Source organism: Artemia sp. Qi Xiang Cuo, chromosome 7, assembly GCF_049724085.1.
Source record: "Artemia sp. Qi Xiang Cuo chromosome 7, ASM4972408v1, whole genome shotgun sequence".
Taxonomy (NCBI): domain Eukaryota; kingdom Metazoa; phylum Arthropoda; class Branchiopoda; order Anostraca; family Artemiidae; genus Artemia; species Artemia sp. Qi Xiang Cuo.
The window spans coordinates 73012830-73036783 of record NC_142800.1 but is presented as its reverse complement, the minus strand read 5'-3'; the positions used below and the strand labels follow the sequence as shown (position 1 = coordinate 73036783).

The window sequence follows — 23954 nt, the reverse complement described above, 5'->3', positions numbered from 1 at the left end:
CCTGAGCGGAGGCGGAATTTCTGGAGTGGGGACCTTAATCTAGGAGTACCTGTAGGGAGCTTATATTAACGGCCATACTGAGTCGAAATCAGACTGATAAGTTTCAGTTTCCCTTAGGAGCGAGTGGAGCCATAAGGACTAACAAACTTGAGAAATATTAACATAGAGAGAATAAAATAAGAAAGTAATGCATGTATTGTTACTCACATAATTGTCGCAGAGCTTCGGTTATATCAACACACTTGTAATACGGGACACTAATACAAAATTGTCATCTGGAGCGATGCTACGCAAAAGTTAATGCACTGACAAAAAGGTTCTCTCGAAAGTTTATTTTGAATAAACTCACATAATATAAATCACTGGCGTAAAACTCCTCTAAGACTCAAAATAGACTGAAAATAGCCTTGCATAAGACTGAGAAAAGACTGACATAAAACTGGCGCAAAAACTGCTAAGTTCTAGCTATCTACTTTTCCCAATTTCACCGGAGGTTACGTTCGGGCGTTACTAACAAGTATATTTTACAGTCCCTATTGGCTGCACTATTTGTCCTACATCACTATTGGACGGGCTTGCACCAATGGGCTACTTGGGTTTAATTGAAATTTATGACTTTTAAGATATCACTCTGGAATTTTTTAATAAAGCGAAGTTCTACATTGTAACTTTAATTACAATTTATAACTTTTTATAATAACACTTTGGAATTTTTTCGAACGAACAAAGTTTTACATTGTAATATTTTTCTAGCAGGGGGTCGCTTAAATTTCAGGGTTAGTATAAATTATTTCTTTTTAAGTTTTGTAAGGATAAAACAAATTAAATGAATTTATATAGCTAGTTCTAAAATTATACTCCAGAAAAATGCAACGACGATATTTTGCATCTTGAGTGACTATTTTTTTGTATAATAAACTTTGCCCTCTTGATAGTTTGGCATTCCGAGCTCTTAAGATTCAAATTACATTGTTCGTTGGCTGTCATATAAGATTTGGTCCAACTGATATTTATTGCTTTTATTGGCGACGCAAGGGCGGATTTATTTATTGGATTTTCTGTGGGAAAGATTCTTACGATGTTTGTTACAAAGTATAATTACAATGTTGAATTAGATATATTTGTTTCACTATGTTAAATTGAAAGCTTGAGTCTTGCTCGATCTGTAGGTTACTTGAATTTTTCAGGTTCATATTTTGGGTTTATATTTCGGTTGTTTTTACTTTTATTTGGGTAACTTTAATTTGGAGATTTTGGGGTTTTTGCAAATTGATCCCATTACAAATAACGTAGTCTATGATGACATTGAAGAGCTCTGGGGCAACTGCACATCCTTGGCGCACTCCTGTCGTGATTTGGAAGAACGGGCTGCGGCGGCCGTTCACTTGAACACAGCTCTCCGTCCCATGGTGTAGAGCTTTGAAGTGTCTGCAGTATTTTTTAGGGAGGCCTGTCGATTCTAGAATCCGCCAAAGAGCTTCTCGGTCCACTGAGTCGAACGTAGCACGGAAGTCGACGAAGGTAATAAAAGCTTTTTGTAGGAACTCCGTGGGTTTTTCTATGATTTGTCGGATCGTAAAAATCTGCTCGATGGTTGAACGGTCCGACATGAAACCAGCTTGTTTACCCTGAACGTTGTTATTGTTTTTGCTTATGGCATTTACTCTTCTAAGTTCACCTAATAGCTGTAATAGCTAGACTTGATTTTAAAAGTGGAATTATATCTTCTCCCCCTAAGTAGAGTGATATAAGAAACAGATTGTGCCATTTCTTTCAACCAAATCAACTTTTGGCCTATGAATCTAACGTTCCTCAGATAATTGATATACTTGATGATTTTACTCAGTGATCAAAGCTAATGTGAAAGTTTTGAGTCATTTGTTTGTTAGGTTTTGAGTGTCAAATTTGGAAAATGGTACGAAGAACGTCGACAATCGAAAAATGGAGTTTTAAGGCTAAGGTTGCCGATGAGAGAGAGAGAGGGTGCAAAAATTAATTATAGTTTTGTTTTATGAAAAAAACATTAGTAAATATATCAAGTTCTAATTGATTTTTTAAGGTGACTGAGAACGTAAGTATAAGTGGTATATTCCGATTTTTGAGAGAAAAGAACATTTGTTGACGTAATTGAATCGTGGTTTGTTTCTTGGGTTATTAATTCATTTCAGGGATAACTAGCCTCTCCTTATACCTAGGCCTTTATTGAACTAAAAGTTCCTTCCAGGTTTGTATCGGTTCTCCTTTAGAGGTAATTTTTCACTCACTTTTTTCTTTTTCAGGGTATGGCCAGACTATGTCAAGGAAAGGGTTCGATCAACGTATATGTATTTTGGAGGATCCATTGCTTTAACTGCAGCCAGTGCCGCAGCGTTTTTTCGATCAAGGATGGTTATGAACTTTATGCTTTCTAACACATGGGTGGTAAGGACATTCTTTCCCCCACTTCTTTTTGAATTACACTAAAATTATGTACTGGCAAGGCCGTATTCAGGAGGGGGGAAATATCAGGTCCCCCCCCTCCCCTCGAAAATTTTGTCTGACTTGTCAAAAAGTAATCCTGGATAGGGCAATGTGTACCTGGGTTTATGTGCCTTTTACTGGGTCAGACTGATAGGTGTTCCGTCATTTTTCTGGTTTATTGCCAAATTTATTTGAATTTAGATAGAAGAATTAAACAAAATTTGTTGCTATTGAATTAGCATTTTATTTGTATTTCTTAGATATTTACTTTTTGTATGGATTATGAGTGATGGCGTGTGTTCCAGCTGATATATTTTTTTTCTAAACATCCTGCTTTCTAAAACGCCTTAAAAAAGCAAGAAAAAACATAAATGATGTGCCAGGGGTTCAATTTTTGCCTTTTTAAATTTTCAGTAAAGAGTGAATTCAACAAATTCCTACTTTTGATGGTTTAATAAACAAAAGAATAAAGAAGAGCACAGACACTTGTAACAAAGACAAAGAAGAAAAGCTATAACTAGATATAACTGATATAAAAGGTGTAAAATAACTGGTGTAGATATAACTGGTGTAAAAGGCGTTGTTTTCAAGCTTAGTTTGGAATCTTTTGGTTGTGTTTTTCTGTAAGTTTAGCAACAGCCGTAGTGGGGTCTGCTATGTGAAGCCAATTAATAAGTTTTGAACTGGGTGTTCAAATTGGTATCTCAGTAAATATTTTGCAAAACAGGAAAGTGGAGTGGATTACCAATTTAATAGCATGTGTAAAAATTTGGCAAAAGGGTGCAATATAGAGGGTGTGGGGGAGAGGAACAGTGCTTTATAGGGTTGACAGATAGCGGCGGTTAGCTACCAGATAGTGACAGATTTTGGAGAAAGCTGTATGGTTAGCTACCTCTACAATCATTTTTCATTTATCTTTTCGTTTTATTTTATTAAGGTGAAAATGAAATGTATAATTTCGTTAGAATTTTTTTTCCAGCAAATACGATGAGCAACTTCAAGAGCGACTAGAAATTTCTGATTGAAAACGGCTTTAAATCATTAGTATATATTTTATTTTGCAAATCATTTTGTTCTAAATCTTTTATAATGTTTTTTTTTCCATTTATAAATGTCAAACGTCAATTAACCGTGTTCCTGACTTTAAAAGGTTTGATTCTTGTGTTACGTGATTATTTAATCATTTTTTTTATTTAATAATTTTATTACAATTGTTTATTTATGAATATGCTAGAATGATTATTCAATCATTTGTATTACGTGATTCTTTAATAATTATTTTTTATAATAAAAATGGTTTGATTATTTTGTATAATTTTATAATTGTTTCTTCAGTGCATGAAATTTTCTTTCAGTCAATGCTTGGCTCAATGGCCTTGATGATCGGCACCGGTATGATAGTCCGAAGTCTTCCCTACGAAGAAGGATTGGGTAAGAAACAGTTGGCGTGGATCTTACACAGCTCAACTATTGGTGCAGTTTTTGCTCCCCTCACCCTTCTTGGAGGCCCTCTTCTGCTTCGTGCTGCTTGGTAAAGTTTTATTAATTGATGATTTTGGTTTCGTATTTTAAGTGTCACTGATCCCTGAAAGTATCAGTAACTGTTTGAGTGTGTCGTTATTTAGGCCTAAGCTACTGTTTTGGCAGCAGACCTAAAATACTCAGCTAGATTCTTCCGTTCAATTGCATTGCAAGTGATGACTAAATGCTTTTATGAAAAAATGTGAAGAAATGATTGCGAATCGGTGAATTAATATTTTCATTTTATGGTTTATATTTGTGTATGTTCCACATTCTCATAGACGTCCTGGGTGCATCATATTCCGCTTGTCTTTTGCCCTGCTGAATAATTAGGCTTTACTATTCTTCAAACTTTATGTGAAGGAATCAAAAATATAGCCGCAAGCAAATAATTCTCTTGAGGATAGGGTTCAAGTAGATGGCCAACACTGGATCAAATCTCAGATTTGAAGCTGTAGAATATAACAGATTTGAAAAATATAACTTGGTTTCTTAATTAGGAATTAAGTGATGCATAGAAGAAAGAAAAAAGTCTAGAACGATTAAAACAAGAGGAAATTTGATCCCCCTATTGTTTGGAGGTACACATAATGAAATCCCAAACATTTGGAAGGATGTTACTGATGAAACTAAACTTCTGCTTTATCCCGTTATGTCTATTGCTCTTGTATTAAGAATATATAAAATGGAAAAGAGAAAGCTCTTTTAATTACTTGCAGCTTTTAGATTGGATACATTGGATACAGACATGCTTGATTTCGACTTAGAAACTTCCAAGACGAAAACTGGATACAATTGAGCAAAGTAAATCTTTGGCTCAGTGCTTTAGCATTCTGCCTCTTTTCTTGTAATGAAGTTTTGCGCTCAAAAGCCATTGACCTCATATTTTACTTACCTTAAGACTAATTCTAGCCAATTCTAGTTCCTAGAAATGCTAATAAAATGTAAAAAAAAATTTTTATCTAGGGAGTTTGGGATATTTTCAATTAGATCAGCTAGATGTTTATTATTTTTTATTCCATTTTTTTTCTGCAAACAACAGTAAAAACGGTCCAATTATGCACAAAACAACCGAAAGACTAGGAAGGTTTCTGAAATACCGCTATACGCTTTTGCGCTCACCTTATTCTTTTACGGTAATCTTAAATGATGATAGTGATGTAAAATAAGGTCAAAATCTTCTATTTAGATTTTTGGTCTCTGATCTTTTACGCTATTCTGTGTGCTCACGATATATTGCTCAGCTGTAACTCAATAAGTAAGAAGCTCAGCGTTCTTACATAATCGAGAAAAGTAAATACATTCTTAGACCACAACAGAAAAAACTATTTTATCTAGTTGTGATGCAGTTTCTATGTACACTTCATGCGATGTCCATAAATGTGAGCAGGCCTTACAAAGAAAATTTGAGGAAAATTCAGCTTGGTCGGATTACAAAACTTTGGAAATTGATACAATAATGACCCTTGTTCGTCTTTGCAACAACTTCTCCTCGTATTTTAAATTCTGAAAAATAGTTTTCCTTCAAATCAGGGGCTTATCCATGGGCACTGTCTTGTCTCCTTATTTAGCAAATTTTTACATGGATTTTATATAATAGTCTGCTTTGAAGAGTTTCAGCTTAAATTATTCTCTGTGATTTCATATCGTTGATCGTATCCTTCCTGTCTGGGGACATGAGCAGGACTCTCTAAAAGAATTTTTGGCACATTTGAACCACTTCAATCTGAATCTCCAGTTCACAATGGAACTCGAAGATTCAGGTAAGCTGCCTTTCTTGGATGTTTTGATTATAAAAACTGCTCCTAGCCTTGATTTTTCTATATATAGAAAGCCGACTCATAATGATCGATATCTACATTTCTCTTCCCATCACCATACTTCTGTGAAAAGAGGGGTAATAATCCTTTTAGTCGATAGAGTTTTAAAAATTTGTTCCCGTAACCATATAAATTCTGAAATAAGCTATGTCAAGGATATTCTTTTCTGCAATGGTTACCCAATCAAACTTATTGAAAATATCATAGATAGACGATTACAAAAGATAAAACAACAAAATAGGGAGCTCGTCCCACTTGATTCAGTTACCCTGGCAATTGAGAAAAAAACTTTCATCACTTTATCATACATCCCGAAACTTGGCGATAAACTTGGAAAAAAAAAACAAAACATAATCTCTCTGTTTCTTATAAAACCGAACATAAAATTGAACATTTTTTCAACTTAGGAAAGGATCAAACTGACCCTGTACTGGGTAGTGGTGTCTACAGAATCCCGTGTTCATGTGGGAAATTTTACATTGGTAGGACCCATCAACAACTAGGTGGACGTTTGAATGAGCACAAAATTTCAATATACAAGTCCCTGAGATTAAAAAATAACAATGACAACTTTGATTCGGCATTGGCTTCGCATATTTTCGTAAATCCGACCCATCTGGTTCTTTTTGACGAGGAAACCTTAATATCTACTGTAAATGACCTACCACAAACTTTTAAAGGTGTAATTGAGATACAAAAAATACATGAACCAAAATTTAGCAATAAATAGAGATACTGAAGATATATGATTAAGCCCAATTTACGACAGTTTAATTTTGAAGGACTCAATCAATATTTTCACCCGGTATAACTTGAAAGAACCTATTTGCACATGAAATGATGAACGAATTTGTAGGCCAGCCAAAGCAATAGCAAAACAAAGTATTATTACCCAATCATCTTGGTAGTTTTCTTTTTCATTGATTCCAACCTGGTTCTTATTTAGTTTCTGTTCTGTCGTTGTGAAGTAAACTTCGAAAGGTTTTATTTTCGTTGGTTTCCTTTTTTTTCTTTTTTGTTTAGCACTGAGGACGACTCGGCGGAGGTCCTTGTAGAAATATTTTCTTATTTCTTCTTCTTCATGGATTGCCATTGGCTCAGAAAATCCTAGTTTTCTCACCTTTTTTATTTTATTTTTCATTTTGTTATTATTTTTCCTCTCTGAGTTTCATTTGAGGAAAGTGCAAAAACTTCTGGATTCTAAAGATAATTTTTATTTTAAAATAAAGCTATTAAGTCGATTAAATAAAGCTATTTGGTGGATTAGCAAGACATGCAAGTTTTGTACTTCTTGTTCAGGATTTAAATGTAAAACGGAACATATTTCAAATAATTATTTCAAGGTGGAGCTCAAATCGCTTTTTAAGTTGATGAGGTTCAACATTCTGTTTAGCTAAAGATATTAAAGCCTATCATGTAAAATTTGTTCATAGATAATTTTGTAATTTTGTTCTTTCAGCCTAAATCTGACACAAGTCCAAAGTCTTGCTCAAATAATTTAATCAAAGATCAAGGATTTCATTTCCAAATCCTTCACTGTATCTTAATTCTGAAACTAATGAACAAAAAAAAAAAAAAAAAAAAAAAAAAAAAAAAAAAAGACCTGTCATCAGTGTTGCCACCCTGGCCTGGAAGAATTTACTAAATCCGAAAGGAAAAATTTATTAAATATCATCTATTTTTACTAAATGCCCCAAAATATTTTTTCCAAAATACCGTCAAGCATTGATTTTTACTATAGAAGGATTATCAATAAGAGTTTCACGATCTTTATTCTCTTCTTCTCTCCTTTTTCTTTTTCTCCTCTTTTATCTGGTTCTCTTTTCTTTCGTTTTCCTCGAAATAAACCTACTCTCGTCTCATGTCACGCAAATTTTTTTTTGTTTTTTTTTTTCTTTATAAAAACTACAGAACTCGCTGCATAGGCTGACAATATCGGTTCGTTGGAGTTAAGGGAAGCAGAATATTTTTTTTATCCTAGAAAGTGTGGAACCACTTCTCATTGGTTGTGGCGGTGCTCAGACGGGCAACATAAGAGACGCAGAAGGTGCCAGTTATTATGCGAAGCCACTCGCGATTGGAATCAAAATTGAGCTTTGGCCGAAAACTGTTATCCAAGTGAGGCCATAAATGAACTAAACGGAGAATATAGAACTAGATACTGTGAAAAAAAGCTACCACGCCATCGGCTATGCTCCTTCACATGTCTTTATTCACAATTTTATCCTTTATGCCAAAGATATGAGGGCTCATATAGTGCTAGTTTTTCATGCACAAGCTCAGTTAAAGCTGCCTTCATTTCCAGTTAACAGATCATATTCAAGTTTTGAAGGTTTTGCCAAAAGACTGCTTCTCTATTGGTTCATTGTAAGCTGTCTTACGTCAAAAGTTGAGAAATTTTAACTTTCGACATAAGGACCGCATAAGCACTAGTTACGTCGCTTACGTCGTCCGTCTGAACGCCGCCTAACAGGAACTTTTCCTATTGTTCCGAGAATTTGAGCCATACAGCAGAGCACAATGAAGTCAGGCTCGAGTGAGAGAAACTCAAAAAATGAAAACAGGATTATACTAGTTATTTTGTTCTAATTTCAGAAACTGGATTTAGTTTTCAAACACTCCAAACTCTTTTTTTCTTATTGGGTCTATTTTATGGCTCTGATGTATCTCACTGATTCCTGATCAGAAGTGAGCAGTCTTAACATGGCAGAAGTGATGGATTTGGATTTTTCCGTTGTTTTGTGTGAAAGACGTTTCTTTCAATTCATCCACGACAGTTAGGGACATAACTTTTCCATTTAACCTTCAGAATTATGAAGGTTTACTATTTGCAGAGGATTCATGGAATCATCAAAGCTGCATCAAAGTGACAGTTCGGTATTTTTCAGGAGAATCAATGAAACCACCGAACTTTCACAATTATGAATATTTGTTGCGTTTTAACATGATCTGGGCCTATACTACCATTAGTATCTCAAAAAAGTTAGGGTCCCTATTTTCCAAAACAAAGAACCTTCTTATTTCCTCAGGTTTGGTGGATTCTGGGATCACGCGATAAAGTATAAAACCTTCCCATTTTGCAGGTTTGATGGGCCCATGGATATCGACAAAAACAACTTTGATCCTCTGCAAAAACAATAAACCTTCTTATTTAGGCAGGTTATAATCCGTCTTACGTCGTCCGTCTGAACGCCGCCTAACAGGAACTTTTCCTATTGTTCCGAGAATTTGAGCCATACAGCAGAGCACAATGAAGTCAGGCTCGAGTGAGAGAAACTCAAAAAATGAAAACAGGATTATACTAGTTATTTTGTTCTAATTTCAGAAACTGGATTTAGTTTTCAAACACTCCGAACTCTTTTTTTCCTACTGGGGCCATTTTATGACTCTGCTGTATCTCACTGATTCCTGATCAGAAGTGAGCAGTCTTAACATGGCAGAAGTGATGGATTTGGATTTTTCCGTTGTTTTGTGTGAAAGACGTTTCTTTCAATTCATCCACGACAGTTAGGGACATAACTTTTCCATTTAACCTTCAGAATTATGAAGGTTTACTATTTGCAGAGGATTCATGGAATCATCAAAGCTGCATCAAAGTGACAGTTCGGTATTTTTCAGGAGAATCAATGAAACCACCGAACTTCCACAATTATGAATATTTGTTGCGTTTTAACATGATCTGGGCCTATACTACCATTAGTATCTCAAAAAAGTTAGGGTCCCTATTTTCCAAAACAAAGAACCTTCTTATTTCCTCAGGTTTGGTGGATTCTGGGATCACGCGATAAAGTATAAAACCTTCCCATTTTGCAGGTTTGATGGGCCCATGGATATCGACAAAAACAACTTTGATCCTCTGCAAAAACAATAAACCTTCTTATTTAGGCAGGTTATAATCCGTCTTACGTCGTCCGTCTGAACGCCGCCTAACAGGAACTTTTCCTATTGTTCCGAGAATTTGAGCCATACAGCAGAGCACAATGAAGTCAGGCTCGAGTGAGAGAAACTCAAAAAATGAAAACAGGATTATACTAGTTATTTTGTTCTAATTTCAGAAACTGGATTTAGTTTTCAAACACTCCGAACTCTTTTTTTCCTACTGGGGCCATTTTATGACTCTGCTGTATCTCACTGATTCCTGATCAGAAGTGAGCAGTCTTAACATGGCAGAAGTGATGGATTTGGATTTTTCCGTTGTTTTGTGTGAAAGACGTTTCTTTCAATTCATCCACGACAGTTAGGGACATAACTTTTCCATTTAACCTTCAGAATTATGAAGGTTTACTATTTGCAGAGGATTCATGGAATCATCAAAGCTGCATCAAAGTGACAGTTCGGTATTTTTCAGGAGAATCAATGAAACCACCGAACTTCCACAATTATGAATATTTGTTGCGTTTTAACATGATCTGGGCCTATACTACCATTAGTATCTCAAAAAAGTTAGGGTCCCTATTTTCCAAAACAAAGAACCTTCTTATTTCCTCAGGTTTGGTGGATTCTGGGATCACGTGATAAAGTATAAAACCTTCCCATTTTGCAGGTTTGATGGGCCCATGGATATCGACAAAAACAACTTTGATCCTCTGCAAAAACAATAAACCTTCTTATTTAGGCAGGTTATACGCAAAAGTTGGCTCAAAATCGGGCTAAAATCTTTTGATCGGTTTCATCACATTATCTGCCCTTTTTCACATTTTTTGCTCTTTCTTGAGCCAAAAAAAGAAAAGTTTTTAAATTTCAGGTTCAATCACATCCCATAAAGTGTGGCACTTTTGTATTCACAGATAATACCTTCAATTCTGCTGTGCCGTCAGGATTGCATTTCGACCAAACTAAAAACTGATATTTCGTTCAAAATATACGTGTTTGTTATTAATTACGGCGTTACTTACTGTGAAAATATCACTTATATGGTTAGAGACTTTGAGGTCATGTAGACTAGCTTGATTATCCATGTTTGAATTGTTTTTCCAAGCATATCGCCACAACCAGCCTGGTGTGTGTTTTACCTACTTTTGTATTGGACGTTGGGAGTAATCAACCGTTAGGAAAAACAAATCTAAATTTTTTTGGAGGACTCAATAGTTTGCGGTTTCTGTCCACCCGCTAGAAAAAACGTCCTGGTTCAGTTTTTCCTCCCCCCTGAAAACACCAGTGGTTGCTGCACATCCTTTTTTGTCCAGGTTTGTTGAGCAAAAATTGACCAAGCACACTTGTGCACCGAATTATTATACTCTTAAAACTAATTTAAAATATCAGAAATGGTTTAAAAACTTAAGCTAACCTAACCAAATCTAATCTAACTTAACCTGTTATCATCAAACCTTGCATTTAATTGAAAACGTTAACTGGCAACGCTGACTAAATCCAAGGAGAAAAAAAAGGTATGTTGGACATTCACTGGGCTGGTTGAACTTCCCTGAAGTAAGGATGCTAGGACTGTTTTAAAAAAAATTAATTTTAATGGTTTAGGAATATAATTATTATTATATTCAAAACCTTCATAATTAAACATTTTTTTTTCTTATTTCAGGTAAATTTAGTAAAATATTTAAATTCTCGAAAAATACTAGATTTGACTTAAATTTACTAAATTTATTAACTCGGGTCCTTTTTTACTAAATTTAGTAAAATTTTATAATAGATGGCAACCATGGCTATTATTTATAGCTTCAAACAAAACTAGGTTAAGTTACAAAAATAGGTCACTAATTTCTATTAACTTTCTCTCTATTTAAATATACCAAGTCGATTAGATCTTATTTAAGTTTATTCTGATATTTATAATGAAAAAAAATAATAATATAAGGAACAAAATAGCAATCAGTGAAATAGATCTTTGATATTAGCTTTTAAAGTTACCGCATTATTTAGAGTAAGCAGATTAGAGTAAGCACAAAATTAGGTCAGAATCCTCAACTTTTGTACGCTTTTTTGTATAACGTTTTACCTTAATAGCGTTCTGCAAATTTGGCTTCAAACCCCCCTTCTGTGGTGTAAAATTTATAATAGAAAAGTATTGAAAATGTAGATGGCGTTCTGTTACTCTATAATTAGAATGAAGGAACTTGGTATGCTGATTTCATTGAGAATAGTTGAGTGCAGGTTGGGGTGGGGCAAAAAATAAGTAATAGCTTCACAGAAAAAAGCTAGTATTTTTAGTACTACTAGTACTAGGCACAAGTGGAGTGAGGAAAAAAAAAACCTCAGTTGAAACCAAGTTTTACCAACCGTGCTGGGAGACTGATTCTATTGTAAGACTTTTTAGACTCCTTTAAAAATAACTATTTGGCAACTCTTCAAATATATTCAAAGGATATTTAATTGGAAGCTTAATTTTTCTTAAACGGGGGCTTCATTTTTTAGGTAAGATAGTTTAAATGTTTGAATACATCTAGCTAATAACGAGTGTCAATTTTAAGCAAGTATATTATGCTCAAAGAATTAATTTTTGCATGATGAATCCTAAAAAGCCGTCTTTGTGACAGGAAGTCACTTGCGAAATTTTGTCCATTACCATTGAATGGTTTACAAAAGCCCCACCATATTTTCTTTTTAGTTAATTTGATTTTGTTTTCCTCAAATTAGAATATTTTCATTACCGTAAAAATGGGATGAAAAAAGGGGCAGTTTTACTTTTTAATACTAAAATTCGAAAAGAGGCAACAAGAATGTTCTTTTTTATTCAGTTTATTTTTTAAAGCAACCAACTTATTTTTTATTTTTTAAACCAAGCGACTGATTTTACAAGTTGAAACACCCTTTTCCAGCGTGTCTCAACTGGCCACTGTGAAGAGGGCTTCATGGCACGTCAGGGCAACGGTCAGGTACTTTCAAGGCCATATCCAGGGGGAGTTTGACTGCCCCCTGCTTGAAATATTTTTCCGACTCGTAGAAAAGTGATAAAAATGCATATAAACAAATTTTTGATGTGTTTGTTAAAGTTTTTTTTTGTAGCATACTAAGTTGTCTACTAAGTATGCAACTTAGTAAGTTTGCAGCTTAAAAAGTCGTTGGAACCAATGTAATAATCAGCCATTGACCAATCATCTTGGACCAAACGAAAAGCAGGTCGTCCCTAAATGGAGTGAAAGGATGTCGCAAGAAAAGATTTAAGGGAAACTGGAACTTCATTGGAGGTGCAAAGAGGGAGGCTTTGAATGCATTGGGATACAGGAGGAGCTTGGTCTGAGTTGGCCTCAGGTGGCTTGGTGCTGAATTGAGTTAGCAGTAGTAGTAGTCAAGGGGTTTTCGCCCCTGTCTTGGGTTAGCTGTTAATACTCTTTGACCATTTCCTGTGAAAACTTTTAAAAACTCATTCGTTTTTGTTTCTCATAACTGGTGTCTTATTTAAAAGTAGTATCAGTATTTCCTCCAAAAGACAGCCTCTTTCTTCGCACCAACCCAGGGGATGAATAGAGCATTTAACCTGCATAATAATTTAATAAAACCTAAAGAAAATAGGATATATGTTATTCCAACTTATCGGATAGACATAACCAATTATTATATAAAACACGTGTCATGTTGTAATATGGGACCGATGCTATCTTTTAATAGTAACACACATTTTAGTTAATTGGAATGATTTTCTGAGCAAAAGGCTAGTTTCATGATATAGCAGCAGCGATAATATTATTTATAATTGTTACTTTTTTTCAATTTTTTCTTTATAGTCCCAATTTTCTTGTATAAAACAGCGAACTTGTCAAACATCCATCAGAATTGCCACAGTTTGTAGAATGCTGATTGTTTTATACCTCTCTGACGCTCGAATTTCATACTTTTACTCTGTATACATACCCTATACCCTCTATACATATACCGCATATACGTATGTCCTCTTTCAACCTTTCGCTACTCTCGAAGCTTTTTGACCGTATCTTTTAGTATTTGATTTTTAGTAACTTCATTGTTTTTAGTAAGTTTTTATTTTTAGTAAGTTCTTAGGTTTTAGTTTTTTACGGGTTTTCAACAACCTCTTTGATCATTTATTTGTTTTTATTTCAATTGGGTGTTGTACTATTTAGGAGTAGTATCAGGTTCGATCCAAGAGACGGCTCCTCTCCTTTCAGTAGGAGCTCAGTGGAGTCTTTAAGTATTGTTGCCCTGCATAATGATTTTAAAATCCAAATAAAATAGGATATATATTGCTTTAGAACGTTTACATTAATGGCAACGATATAGGTGATATTTACGTATGCCGTATTCACAATAACTTTTTACTAATGCCGAGATTTACCTAGGGCTAATTTAAGCAAATCAAAATTTTTGTAGAATTTTTCAACGAATCAGAAAATTCAATAGAAAACCTGATTGGTTCAAATGAGCGCTAGCTATATCTTAGTTTTAGTAAAAAAGAATCTTGTTGTGAAGGGACGTTAATGTGTATTAAGAACCGGAGTTCCTGCCTCTTACATTAGAACTACCAAGACTTGTGTTTACTCCATTGAATTGGTATATTTACAACATACAACAGCAAAGCCTGACGAAAAAAGATATCTAGTTACAAAGATGCGATTTCTGCTATTTTGCAGCGGTAACACAAATTTTTAGCTAATTGGAACTAACTTTCCTACGTAAAGGCTAGTCCCATATTCGTGAAAAATGAAACAATATCACAGCAGCAGCAACGCTATTATTTTTTGATAATTATTAATTATTATTTTAGTATTATATTAATAATTATTTTGTTTTACGTTTTTTAATAGTCTCCATTTTCTTATAGGCTAACATGAAACTTATCAAGCGTCTAGAGAAATTGCCTTACTTGAAGGCTAAATACTTCTCTGACACTTTAATTTCGTAATTGCTGCATACAACCTCTTCAAATTTTGCGTTTGGTAGGTGTTATGCTTTCAAGCTAGACAAGCTACGTTGGATTGGTGGCTTATGAATCTTAATTATTAACTTGGAATATGCGCGTTAACTGTAAAATTTGAAGCCTCTGTTGTATACAAGCTCTTTTGCACATAAGTGTCCATGGATATTTCATATAAAAAGAAACCTCTTCAAAATGAACTGCTTACACGTTAGAAGTTAATTAAAATTGTGATTCTTGATGTTATCAAGTAATTTCACTTTTCAAAAAATGTGTGTGGTGGATCAATACTTTTTTTCCGGATCAAAGTTTTCAGTCAGATATTTTTTTTAGTCTAAAACTTGTCATCAAATAATTCTGCTTCCTTATAAAGTTGATGTAGCGATGTAAGCCGTTCAATAGGAAGAGAATAATATTTTTCATATAAAATATTTTAGTATTAAGTTAGTTATTTCAGTTTCCAAAACTGTTGTATTTTATAATAATATCATTTTTCCGATAATCGATTCTAATATATTTTCAAGACATGAGCCTTTATTCAAGCTTCAGTTTTGAAAGTAGTTCAAATCATGACTACAGTCTAGGCTTTGTATTAGGTTTAGAAATTTTTGGATGTATATATTTTTTTTATCCATACTTTGAAATTTAAGCCCATTTTTTTATATTTATTACCATCACAAGAATAGACTAAACTAATGATTTGTTTTTATTAGTTATACTGCAGGAGTCGTTGGAGGTTTGACCACAGTTGCTGTTTGTGCTCCCAACGAAAAATTTCTTACAATGGGTGGCCCTCTGGCTATAGGGCTGGGTGTCGTCTTTGCAGCTTCCCTTGGTAAGTCTTTGGCTTCTTCATTTTTTATGTTGATTTTACTAATAATCTGGGATCTTATTCATTTTTTTACCAATAAATTATTTCTGGGTGTTTCGGACAGGAGGACATGCTTGAAATCTAAACAACAAGGGGGCTATCCAGATTCATATCAATATGTTCCGCAGATCTAAACGTGGTGTACCCTCCAAAGTCTTTGCCTGGAGGTCAGAAGAGTCAGAGGAGGTAGTTTTCATATATCTTGGTTACTTTAGAAGCTGCTGACTTGTAGTTTTGCTTAAAGTATACTAATATTCTTGACAAATTTAAATCGTGAATACTTGAAAAAAAACTTTAAATGTTGAAGTGAACCACCGATTCTATCAATCTCGCTAAACGGACAGAAATGGTGCTTAACTATTTCCAGCCAGCTAATAACGAAAACAAAGCAGATGTTTTGGGAATAACATATGCAGAGCAAGCAAAAAAAGAGCCTGAACACAAATGAAAAGACCTCGTTCTTAGTCACTTTTGCTTTCGATAAATTTACTTCCGAATGTTAAGTTTTTTCAGTACATATATATCTTCTTAACATTGAAGATGGCTTAGCGAAGGTTTTTGCCGGAGCGATCTTTTCGTTATTTAATGGCTGGAAATTATCATCTTGTGTAAGAGCTGTTTAAGAGCTTGTTGCTCCTTAATTTCAATTGAAAAAACTTATTTTTTAAAATTTTTCTGATCGCTTTTCAAATAATGCCGGGAAATCCGGCTTCTTATCCGTGAAAATTCTATTCCTCAAAAACCAGTCCATAGAGAATTCCTCCCACGCAAGATATTCCCCCTGAAAAATTCCGTTGTCGTTGAAAAATCCCTTGGAATTGTTTTGCGGATAATTTCGCCTAAAAATTCTCCTTGGCATACTTTCGTTTGAAATACAAAAACGTTGATTTCAGAAAAAAACGTTGATTTTTTTTTTCATAAGAACTGGTCTCCTAGTTTGTTATCATGTCAGTTTTTGCTGCCATACCTAACCGAACTGTGTTTTTTTCTTCCTTGGAATCAGTATTTTAGTGAAACTATGTTTTGTGTCTATATAATTTAGATAGATACGTAAGATACACAATTTTTATGCATAATTAGATGCATTATTTAAAAACATTTTTTTTGGTTATTAATTTTGGATCTTTTGTAAGTGAAATTTGGCTTTATTTTTCAGGAACATTGTTAATTGTCGCGTGACTAGGAAATTTAGTATATGTTAAATACTGAAAAAAAGGGGCAGTGTATCTTTTACTCTAACCTTTACAAAATCGATATCTCGTATGAAAATAATGTCTTATCATCTGAAGTTTAAATGCGGAGTTACAAACATTTCCCTTCTTATTATGATCCAAGGTTAGATAAATACGTTTAAAATGTTTATTTGGGGGGGGGGGGGGGGAGATGATCCAGACCTATATCAAGATTTTTCTGGATTAAAACATAATTTGCCAAAACATGTTTAGGGGGTGGCGCTTGGACTAGTCATGGGGGATGGGTGGCTCGTTGCTTTAGCTGTAATTTATGCAAGAATTTGATGCACGGATTTTGCTTTTTAAGAAAGCAAGTTGCTAATACTACTTGCTTAGCTACTATAAAAAATAAAGCAGGGATAAAAATATTTATTATGATCTTTTTGGGAAAGAAAAGTTAATTTCTATTAATGGATTTCCAATCTTACCTCAGTAAATTTATAGGTTATTTTATCATCTAATATATCAGTGGTGTTAATTTTTATGTTGTCTGGAATTACTTCATATTGTTTTTTTATCCTCATGGAACGGAATTAACTCTAATTAGATTGTAGATCAACAATATAGATTTCGAGGTAAATTTTGATTGTCATTCCCCCCCCCCAGATCTAGGTATTTTCCGAATATACAGCGTCGTATGTAATTCTTAAGATGAAGATAGAGGTAGGTACCGCCATCCCAAGCAGGACTGGGGAATCGTTCGAGCTTTTCACCTTAACACGATTTTAAACTTTTTTCAACCTATTGAGTGCTTGGGGCTCTTAAATATGCAATATTCCCCAATATCTACCCTTTCTCAAGAAAAAAGAAGAACTGTTTATGTTCTTCCCACTTTGTTAAGGAAAACCTGTCACACTTTAAGGACAGATATAAAACAATCAAATGTATAAAAATACATAACTAACACGGATGATATTCCCTTAGTTAGTTGCACCCAAAAGAGCTTTCTCTTCCTATTGGAGATGCCCTCCAATAACTTTTGATGACTCTTAGAAAGTTAAATAGAACTTTCAATTTCCAATCAAACGAGCCATCTCTGAGGTTTATTCGACCGTTCCTTACATAAACCTTACATGCCCTCGGGGCATAACTTATGACACTTGCCCCCGGGCTCTGCGGGGATATATTGACCCCGGAGTTTTTGTTATTTGATCTTTAAACTATTTTGAAGAAAATTGTAAACTCAAAATTTTGATTGGATACATTTGGGGAAAAAAGTCCTTTGGGGGGGGGGGGGGACTAGCTGCCCTCTGATAACTTTTGACTCTTGAGAGAGGCACAAGAAATTCTGATTTACAATCGAATAAGCCCCTTCCGAAGTTGCACTCTTTTGATTTTGTTACCTCTTCTCTCTCCATTAACGGAATTGTAAATGCGAGTTACTCTCTTTACTTTCAGGGTTGTCACTTAGTAGCAAAACTATATTTTTCGGCCATTCTTCTGGATGACTCAAACTCCCCGTTACAAAATAATTAAGCGTCATTCTACTAGTGCACGGTTCACGACGCTAAGCTTAAAGTGTATGCTTCCTCCGAAACAAGCATATTTGTAACAAGGCTGCACATATAATTTACACCAAAAGGACAATAAACTCATATAATTGGATCCATTTGTCTCAGATCTAAGAATTCACCAAGCCAAAATTATGATACTACTTAGACTTTTTCTTAGAGAAGCATCTAAACTTGCTTAATCAAAATAAGAAAATTTTCATTTTTCTTATGATTTTCCACCAATTTTCATCGTGTTTGCAATCTATGAGATCCCTGTAAACTGAATGTCAAAAATTTAATTCGGTAGATGGATATGACTAAATCTCAGCTATGAAATGATAGCAAAATTATTTTTCGTTGGTATGATATATCCGTAAGAAAGCAAGAGAAGAACGTACTAAAACTTGCACAGAAAACAGAAACCCTGAGCTCCAAATCGGCCATTCAAAGATTGTTGCTATTAGGTTTAAATATAACAATAAAGCGTTAATGAAACTGTACTAAATTTACTGTGGCCATTCAGTGTTATTTTTATCTCTTTTGTTTCAAATTCTTCTCAAAAAGATATCCGAATGCTCTGCAGCGCGTTTTTGGTGTTTGAGGCCTTTACTGTATTTACCAGAGTAAAACAGCAACAAACTCTGCCAAATTCTAAGGCTTCCCAGATGATGAAATAAAATAATAAAGTTACCGTTCTTTACTAAACATGATGAGTAGGTTTAAAACTTTTCCATATGTCTTCTGCTATTGGTTGAACTTTGTGGACTTTCTTGAAAAAGTTAAATAAAGTTCAACTTTTTTCCGACAACAATTAAGTCAACCAATTCATGAGAGGAAAACGGTTTATTAACTTTGTGGACAGTTTTATTAACTTTATTGATACCGTGGGAGCCCCGCATAAGAAGGCAAACGACGCGGCCAAAACAAAAGACGCGGCGTAGCTGGTCTTGCTACTTCAGGGACTGTCCGAGTCTGCTTTTTTTAAGTTTGAGCTATTTCATGCTTTTTTCCCATGTTTTTTTCTATTGTTGACTGTTTTGTTCTTCATTTTGTTTTCTTTCTCTTCTTTATATTTTATTTTCCTACTTTGCTTGTCCTTTATATTGAATTATAAATAAATTATTGCTTTTACTTTGATTTTGACACAATTGTTACTTATATTATAGGGAGTATGTTCCTTCCCCCAACAACTGCATTGGGTGCTGGATTGTATTCACTATCTCTCTATGGTGGACTTGTCCTTTTCTCTGGATTTTTGCTCTATGACACCCAGAGGATCATTAGGGCCGCAGAAACCTATCCACATTACGGCCTGACCCGTTTTGACCCTGTGAATGCGTAAGTTTTTTTAATACTGTAGTTCGTGTTTCTAAGTTTTATGACCGCTCTTCCTTGACACGATGAACAAATACTTGGGTTAGTAAATCAATTTGATTTTTGTCGTTTATAAATGTTGAGGGAAAAGAAGTAAAAAGGTGCAAGTACTTCAGCCATGAATTCTTCCTAGCTTTGTCCTTTACAATCAAGAAAAACATAATCCGCTTAACTCTTTCATGGTAGGTCTAGTTATTTTATTCCGGTATATTTATTTCTCTTTTTAAAGATAAAAAACAAATCAAGGTAACCAGAAATTTAAAAACAGAAAATTTTGTGAATTGGTACGGATTTCTTTTTTTTTTTTTTTTTTTTTTGTCAGTTTAGGCAAATTGTTAAATGGACTAAAATCGTTAAAAATCATGAACATTGAGCATGTCTAAAGCTACTTAGAAGAACGGAGTTTTAGTTGATGAAAGTGAAGCCAAGATTTTTGATTTCTGTTTTTGACAGAATTGTGGAATCAAATATCTAGAGATAGATATTTCATTACATTATATAATATCATTATATTATTATATCATTAAAATATATAATTGTATTTCATTACTATTTAATTTCATTACTCTATTTCATTACAATATAATAGTCTTTTTCAAATATTCTATCATTTTCAAATTGCCTCAATTTGATTTAGCTTTTAGTTTCTTTAGAGCCTATTAGAGCGCAAAATATATAATTTTATTCGGCTTCCAATGTTTTAGATTTTCAAGAAATCATAATAACAACGTGTTCTAGGGCAGATTAAGAGAAGGCTTTATAAAACACCATTGGATCTAATTGCCCCTAGCTTTAAAAATGGAATTGTATTGCCATGGGTTGTAGTAAGTACATATGTGGTTTCAAAGCATTCGGCCTGTCCCTCTTTCAAAAGCACGGTGTTGGGTCTTAAGGATTTCGGTGTAGACTAGAGAAGATGTGTGAGTCTCCGTCCTGCACTGCTATCCGGGACAGTTGCTTTTCCTGAGGCCAAAACAATTTCAATGATTTAAAGAGATTAGATTGCAACTTGTAAGGTTGCGACGTTAAAAAAATAACTATCGTATCGACAACTGGACTTGTTAGGAGTTCCAGAAACGCATATCCCAGGGGTAGGAGGATTAAAATAGGTGATATAGGATTTATTTACTCAGTCAGGTAGGATGGGATATGTGGACAGGGAGAGGAGTCTTGTTTGGTCTGAGGTGCTGTTAATAATATAATACTAATCGCTCATATCATTGTCATGGAGTGCGACAGGGATGCGTTTTATCACCCTTTTTATTTGTCATTTTAATGGACTACGTTTTGAGGGGAAGCAGCTGGCTTCGGAATAACAGTCGGAAATAAAATTCTCTCGGACCTTGACTTTGCGGATGATGTGGCACTTCTGGAAATGACAAAGCAGCGACTCCAGGAGCTCCTTGATAAAGTGAGCGTTAAAGCGGAGGAAGTTGGCTTAGACATCAACATAGACAAGACTAAATCAATTGCAACATCAGGCTTGCCAGTCGAGCTCCTGCACAAAAATCGTAGAGTCGAACAATTCCATGAATTTAAGTACTTCGGGAGCTGGGTCGATTATACAGGAGAGGCACAAAATGAGGTCAAAAGAGGAATCGGCATGGCAAACGCTGCTTTCAACAAACTTAAGCCAGTATGGAAATCAAAGAAGTACTCGCTGGCACTAAAGCTGCGACTTCCTAATAGCAACGTTTTGTCCGTGCTATTGTATGCCAGTGAGTGCTGGAAACTAGATGTTGGGACAGAGAAAAGACTCACAGCTTTCTAAAATATGTGCTTGAGACGCGTGCTGAATATCGGTTGGCGTCAATTGTCAGCAACATTAAGGTCCGCAGAAGAACTGGTCAGTCGCTTATTATTGAAGTGATTAAGAAGAAGAGATGGAGCTATCTTGGCCGCGTCCTTCCGATTGAGGAATCAAGAATCCCGAACCAGGTTTAACAATGGCAGCCGCGTGGGCGTCGACAGAGGGGAAGACCGAGAAACACGCTCAGACGCACGTACGATCGTGATCTACGCAGGACTCACACATCACTACAGCCCCAGTGGGAGGATGTACTTGCCGCAGCGCCAATATGTGACGTTTACCGAGGCTTCGTCGATGCCCTATGCGCGCCAGATGGCTCAGGAGGACCTAAGTAAGTAGTAAGTAAGTAAGTAATCGCTCATATAATGACTAAAAAGTGCAGGGTATTAGTTATAGTAGCATATACCCCTGTAGAACTGACTGACGGAGATAGTAATGTTGTAGTAAGCCATGGGTCGTAGTAAGTACATATATGGCTGCAGTAACTATCCGAGGCGCTGCGTTGAGAGAAAGCATTCGGCCTGTCCCTCTCCCAAAAGCACGGTGTTTGGATGATTTTCACTCCTTTGCACTTCAGGTAATTTTACCTTTTTTCGGTCTTCTTCAAAGTTGTCCCCCCTCAAAATATGTTACTGCGTGCTTATCTGCTATTAATGCTATCGTTTTAATAAACTACTCTTTGATTAAAAGTTTGATTCTATCCATGTTTTGCCAGACTTTAATGTTTAGGCTGTGACACTTTTGACCAATCGAAGTTTGATGGGAATTTGCATATAGCTGTGTCAGTCACTATGTAAGTGGGGCTGGAGTTCAACCGAGACTTAAATGCTGTTATTTTACCGAATTTCTGTTTATCATATTTTGAAAGTGAGCAAATTAGGAACTTCTAAGGAATGTTTGATAGTAAAATAAAAAAGAACTGCTCCTTTGGATATCTATCCACGAAAAAAATTCAATAGCACACTTAGTAGCACAACCCACAGACAGGAAACTTTTATTTATTTGGAGTGCAATGTACAGACTGGAGAAACGAATATGTCAACTTTGAGCCAAAATATAAGCGAACCCAATATTCTCCCGCACAATTTTGTTTCTTAAATGATGATTTGAAATCTGGCTGCAGAAGGATGATGTTGCGGCTGTAACGTGTTACAGTTGTATGTTCTTTTTAAATAATTGCCAAAAAAGAGTTTGCAGAGCTGCATTCAAAGGGAGGATTAGGAGGGTAATTTATGTTGAATCGTACTATTACTGTCTGAAGCTAAACGTACTATTACTGATTACTTTCAAAATTAAACCTGCTGACAGGAATGCCATACCGACTTTTTTTTTTCTTTGTCTTTGTGGGGCTAATCGCTTTGGCCCTTACTTACTAAAGATTTTTGTCTCTAAATTCAAATGGCTTAATTGACTTTCTGTCATTTAGAGACTTAGTTGTTCCTTGGGTCTGTTTCTAATTTGTTGTCCCTTCTCTAATTCTCATGGGCATTCATGAATGGGTCTATAGCCAGGTATTATAATGTCTGCTTCTGTATATTAATTGTATATTTAAGATGTCATATTGTCCCAGTCGCCCATAATATTTGATTATGAAATTTCACACTCTGAGATAATTATCAAAAACTGTTTGTTAGCCTGCTCTTAATGGAAGGATCGAAGTGTGACTGAAACCTCCTCCTGATTGAGGACAGCTTAGCAAAAATTTTGGTAATTATCTCAAAAGTGTGATAATGTCACATGCGACCTTTAGGTACAACTGGGGTGATATGATATCGTAAATGTGACAATTAAATAAATGTGAAAAGTGTGCTGATCTACGTTCAAAGGGATGATTGGGAGGCAATGTATATACTGTTGCACTTCAAACCTCCTGATTCACATTCTCATACTTATCCTCTCTTTGAGAACAGCTTAGCAAACAGTTTTGGAAATTACGTCAGATCCGAGAAAACGTCAGATGTGACCTTTAGATGTAACAGTGACGATTTGACTTTTTTGAGAACTTAGCTTTGCGGTAGTAAGTTGGGTTGTTGTTATTCTGCTAATTAATTTTGCGTTTTACTTGCAGGTCCATTTCTATTTATCTGGATACCATCAACATATTTATAAGAATTGCTACCATTTTAGCTGGCCAGGGTAATAGAAGAAAGTAAGGAAAAGAAGTTTATTGTGTTTTAATTGACTTTTGAATTTTGTAAATCAGTTGCGCTTTATTTCAGTATATATTCGACTATACTCTCTTTCGAATTGGATAAATAAATTGTCTTGACTAGCAGTTTTAGCGTCTTTGTTGTATCATGAAGTAAAATAGACGTAGAAGATTAAGAAGAGTAAGACTTTGAATTCATTTCAGTTTTAGCGTCTTTGTTGTATCATGGAGTAAAATAGACATAGAAGTAGCATTAAGAAAAAATATTCATTCCAGAGTAAAACTTTGAATTCATTTCAGTTTTTGCGTCTTTGTTGTATCCTGGAGTAAAATAGACATAGAAGCAACATTAAGAAAAAATATTCATTTCAGAGTAACTTTGAATTCATTTGATTTCTAG

At 34.9% G+C, this 23954-nt stretch overlaps 1 protein-coding gene across 2 annotated transcripts in view; it reads left to right on the top strand.

Annotated features, from left to right (window-relative positions):
- LOC148950665 (growth hormone-inducible transmembrane protein-like) overlaps nt 1-23680 on the top strand; it is a 91746-nt gene extending 68066 nt beyond the window's left edge. For both annotated transcript variants that reach the window (XM_089092546.1, XM_089092547.1), the window contains exons 4-8: nt 2280-2421; nt 3816-3991; nt 15339-15460; nt 19388-19559; nt 23474-23680. In XM_089092546.1, the coding sequence (XP_088948672.1) occupies nt 2280-2421; nt 3816-3991; nt 15339-15460; nt 19388-19559; nt 23474-23558 (697 nt within the window). In that variant the 3' untranslated portion in view covers nt 23559-23680. The remainder of the gene's footprint in view (nt 1-2279; nt 2422-3815; nt 3992-15338; nt 15461-19387; nt 19560-23473) is intronic.
- Nucleotides 23681-23954: the final 274 nt, after the last annotated feature.